Genomic DNA, 4,578 nt, shown 5'->3' with positions numbered 1-4,578 from the left:
CCAAAACAAATGGTGAACACATCCCAAATGCACAGACTGTGCCTCCCCTCCCTGATTGAGCTTACTGCCTGGGACAGGAACTCAGCAGCAGTGTGAATGAATGCTGGGAGAGAACAGCCTTTCGCTGGCACAAAAGAAACAGAACTGTTTAGCCTGACTATTTGGGCACAGTGATCAGAGAATAAAGGTATTCTGGAAGCTGGATTTACTGATCATTAGAGGGGTTTTCACGTCTAGTTAAGTGTAATGGTAAAATCCCATACTGGTATCTTGTTGTCTTGTAATAAGACAAACAACAACAACAAAACCCTGTCAAATTCTCTAATAACCTCTTTAGAATTTCCTCTTGGATCCCATAAATGACCTATGAACTTGCTAGGTTAAAATTACAAACAAAACAAAAATAAAAGCCAAAATATCAAATAATAACTTGATGCCTAAGAAAGATCTATTTTTCCTTTACAGATTGCTTTAGTCCAAAGTGAATTTTTATTTAAAGGAGGAAGCAGATTAAGCCCCCTATAGAGACTTTAGAAGGGCAAACATAAGAGCAATAAAGTTTGCATCTCTTAAAATGACCCAGACACCAATGTATTATGTCACTAACCCAAGGTTTGTGTTTGATTAATGTACTCTGCCACCCTACCCAAAGCTTCACTTTACACAGAGTAATACTGAGGACCCAAGGATTTACCCCAGTAATTTCATAGTAGCAGGACCAACATGTTTATGCTGTGAACTATGTAAGATAAGCACTCTTCTTCCCAGCTAGCAGGAAGTCAAGAATGAAAATGCCCATGCAGCATTAAGACCAACATCTCAACAGTAAGAAGACATGCAGGATCACTATATAGCACAGGCTGGATTCAAACATGTGAGCCCCCAAACACTGAGATAGCAGGTAGACCAGCACACCTGGTCAAGTCTCAGATGTCTTTTCTGGACAGGTTTCTAGAACCAGTTTCTTTAACTGAAGTGTTTAGGCTACTTGTTGGAAACATCCAGGAGATGCTCACCTTCCCTCCTGAATTTGCAGGCTAGGAGTGTTACTTCTGCTATGCTTAGCCAGAAGACCGGAGGCTACATCAGGCCTGGACTGTGTGTGACATGTGAATGAGGGAAGGATGATGTGCTGAAGACCATCAGCTTTGTCTGTTTCCTCTGACACAAGCTTCTCCCATCAATCAGAGAGCAATTAAGGAAATGGCGCTGCTAGAGGCTGTCAGAGCTAAAGACCCCTGGGTAACCAGCCTTAGTCCTTGAGTTTTTAAAAGGAGAGCAATGCAATATGGAGGAAAAGAGAAAAGCTGAGTCTGGGTGGCTTCCTAGGGGTGAACCAATGCATTTGGGAAAAGACCCAGTGCCCATGGGAATGGTCCAGATCTACAGGCCTCTTAAGATCAGCTACAAAGGTACGTTTGCATTATAATCTCAACATCCTATGTTCTCCACATGCTCAGGACCAAACGCAGCTGAATCTACTACAGGTGAGGTGAGGTGCCACAGGAGAGGCATACAGAAGGGCATCAGGGCTCTCTCAACTTCCTGCTCTTCCAGCGGCAGGACAAAAGCATTCCTCCTGGTTTCTTTTTCCTTCCAGAGTTCTCTTTCTACAAGATTATGTTTGTAATATTCTCATCACTTCAGGTGACAGGACTGCCCACTCTCCTGAAGCCCCACTCAGGGCCAGGGTGCTACTTTTATAAGGACAAGGCTGTCAGCAGGTATTGCATATAGACTGGGAAGCACTGTGGGCTGGGCTGGGACTCCATGTCTTGTGACTACTGCTCTCTTCCTTGTCTTTCTGAAACAGGGTTTTATTACTGTGGCCCTCCCTTCAGGTTTCCCTGGAATTCACAGTCTTCCTGCCACTATCACCCAAGGGCTAGGATGGTAAGCAGGCCCTACCAGGCCCCACCAGGCCCAGCTTCATCACTGCTTTTGATACCCTGTGGCTGAACTCAGGAAGCTGCTCTGGTGATGATCTGTCTTTGCATCGTCTACGCTGGAACACAATCAGAGTTTAGTAAACGCAGGGAGGTAGGGTAGTTTGACCTCACCTTTCTCGTCACCACTGTACTTGCCAAGATAAGGGGGGATTTCTGCCTGATACTGTAAACCGATCATTATTTCCTACAGGAAAAGGGAGAGGTAAAAGCAATACAATTATAAAAAGCACTGAAAAGCAATCCCAAACAATATTCTTACAAATCAAAATAAACCTTATCACATAACAATAAAATTATCAAAGTGCTTTAGAAATTTTTTTTAGGATTTTAATTTATTTTTAAATATGTGTGTGTTGGTGGCGATGTGTGCAGACGAGTGCTGGTGCAGGCCAGAAGACAGATGGACTTCCTGGAGTAGGAGTCACAGGCAGCCGTGAACCATCCAACCTGGCCCTGGGATCCCAACTCCAGATCAATTCTTCTGCAAGAGCAGTACTTAACTATTGAGCCACCTATCTAGCCTCATTTCAAAAATTATTATGGATTTTCACTTTATTTTTAATTATGTGTATTTATGTGTGCACATGCATGCATATGTGAATGGGCACAGAAGTCCACAGAAACCAGAAAGAGAAACAAAGTCCCTCAAGCTGTAACTGCAGGCAGCTGTGAGCCACTAGACCTGGTGCTGGACCTCAACTCTAGTCCTCTCTAAGAACATTATGTGCTTCTACTTACTAAGCTATCGCGCCAGCCCTCACAAATGTTTTTAATTTTCTATTAGAATATAATGGTAACTCAATTTACCTTTCTCAAATCTTCAGGTGAGTTACCACTGTCTGTTTCAACATCTTCAATCTCTGATTCCTTATCTCCATCACACGTAGTATTTGCTTAAAGGAAAAAAAAAATGCAAAAAGTCTTTGAAGCACCTAAGAGAATACCATTTATACAGTATAAAAACTTGTTCAGTGAGTAAGATTCACCTCATTGTCATTAAGCCTGCTTCCACAGCTGGCATCTGTCACAATGCAAGAACACTGGCAACACTAATACCTTAACGTGTTGGAATAATAACAACAATAACAACAGCCATGGTTGAAGGGACTGGAACTAGAAGGACAGTGTGATGGCCTGAGAAGTGAAGAGAAGCATGGGGTCTCTTCTGACTGGACTAACGCAGGACTGCAGAGCTGAGGCCATCACAGCTGTCCCCGGACACACCCATGCATGCGTACGCAGACATATCAACTACTCGAAGAGCAGATTTCAAGATAAATGGGATTGCAGTTGAGCACTTTTTCAGTCTAAAGCCCTTCTAGTATTAAACACTAAACATCAAGAACTAAGAGGGAAAAAAATGAATCCCTAAAAATGAAAATACATTTTGAGCACTGGTTAAGTTTTCAAAGCAGCGCCTTTTTAACAAATCCAAAAACACAATCAATAACATTCTGTGGTTACCAGAGCAAACACAGGAGCTCTGGGAAAGGAAACAGGCAGCCTGTAAAACTAGGTGAGTGAGGGGATGCTAACACCATGTGGTCCACTCCATCCCAATAACAAAGGCTATAATCCCATCCAGATTACAATGACATTTTATGTATGCTATGTACTGAACACGCTATGATGTCCTGAAGCAGGTGGCACCATTGCTAATGTCCATCAGCAGAGGTTGGCACTCTTACATCGCAAAGGCCGAGGAAAGAAATCAGAAGTTTCGTGAGAAGTCACAGATGGTGTCAGATCATCTGCAGAAGACTGGGTTTCCTCATCATCACCCGACAATAGGTCTTTTGCTATTTCTTCCTGGAAGAAGAGGGAAGCATGAAAGTTAGGAAGATCACATCTTACCAGTTAATAGAGATGCCTTTTTGTTTTTATAACACACCATAACAAAGAACTGATTCATGACTTCTTAGTTCTAAAAAGTTTGAAATTCTATAACTTACTTTATGTGCATAAATACTAATAATATTTAATAATTAGCTATACACTTAATACACTATTTTAAATTTGTAATGACTTATCAAATAAGAATAATATGCGATTGTACACTTGAACTACTTGCCTACTTTGTGGGCATGCAAAGAACTTATCGGAAGGCGTGGAACCAATTTCCAGTGGATTTTACCAAACAATCTGCTCCAGCTTAGCACAGCAGTAGGACAGTACTAGGACAGGAGGCAGAGACAGGAATTCAAGAGCTCAGGAGTTCATGGAAAGTTTGAGCAATACGGTTAACTCAAAACACAATAAAACAACAACAAAATACAACTTCTAAATGGCTATCAATTATATTTTTTCAAAAAAAAATTAAAATTTAGAAATATCTCCAAACTCTACTTTCCCAATGATTTAAAAACTAACTGGTGACTGTGCTTAGAAAGAAGCAATTTTGATTTTTTTCTTTTAATGTGCACATTTATCTGTTTTTTGTTTTTTTTTAATTTATTGATTTATTAAGGATTTCTGCCTCCTCCCCGCCACCGCCTTCCATTTCCCTCCCCCTCCCCCATCAAGTCCCTCTCCCTCATCAGCTTGAAGAGTAATCAGGGTTCCCTGACCTGTGGGAAGTCCAAGGACCGCCCACCTCCATCCAGGTTTAGTAAGCTGAGCATCCAAACTG

The 4,578-nt window shown here is 41.7% G+C and overlaps 1 protein-coding gene across 2 annotated transcripts in view; it reads right to left on the bottom strand.

The window, feature by feature from the left end:
- Mier3 (MIER family member 3) overlaps window positions 1-4,578 on the bottom strand; it is a 28,428-nt gene that overhangs the window by 14,320 nt on the left and 9,530 nt on the right. For both annotated transcript variants that reach the window (XM_005356796.3, XM_005356795.3), the window contains exons 4-6: window positions 3,638-3,758; window positions 2,757-2,842; window positions 2,061-2,133 (exon numbers count right to left, since the gene is read on the bottom strand). In XM_005356796.3, coding sequence (XP_005356853.1) covers window positions 2,061-2,133; window positions 2,757-2,842; window positions 3,638-3,758 — 280 coding nt within the window. The remainder of the gene's footprint in view (window positions 1-2,060; window positions 2,134-2,756; window positions 2,843-3,637; window positions 3,759-4,578) is intronic.

The sequence above is a fragment of the Microtus ochrogaster genome, chromosome 19 (genome assembly GCF_000317375.1).
Source record: "Microtus ochrogaster isolate Prairie Vole_2 chromosome 19, MicOch1.0, whole genome shotgun sequence".
NCBI classification, from domain to species: domain Eukaryota; kingdom Metazoa; phylum Chordata; class Mammalia; order Rodentia; family Cricetidae; genus Microtus; species Microtus ochrogaster.
Note: the sequence above shows the minus strand (reverse complement) of the source record. Positions and strands in the feature narration are given on the sequence as shown.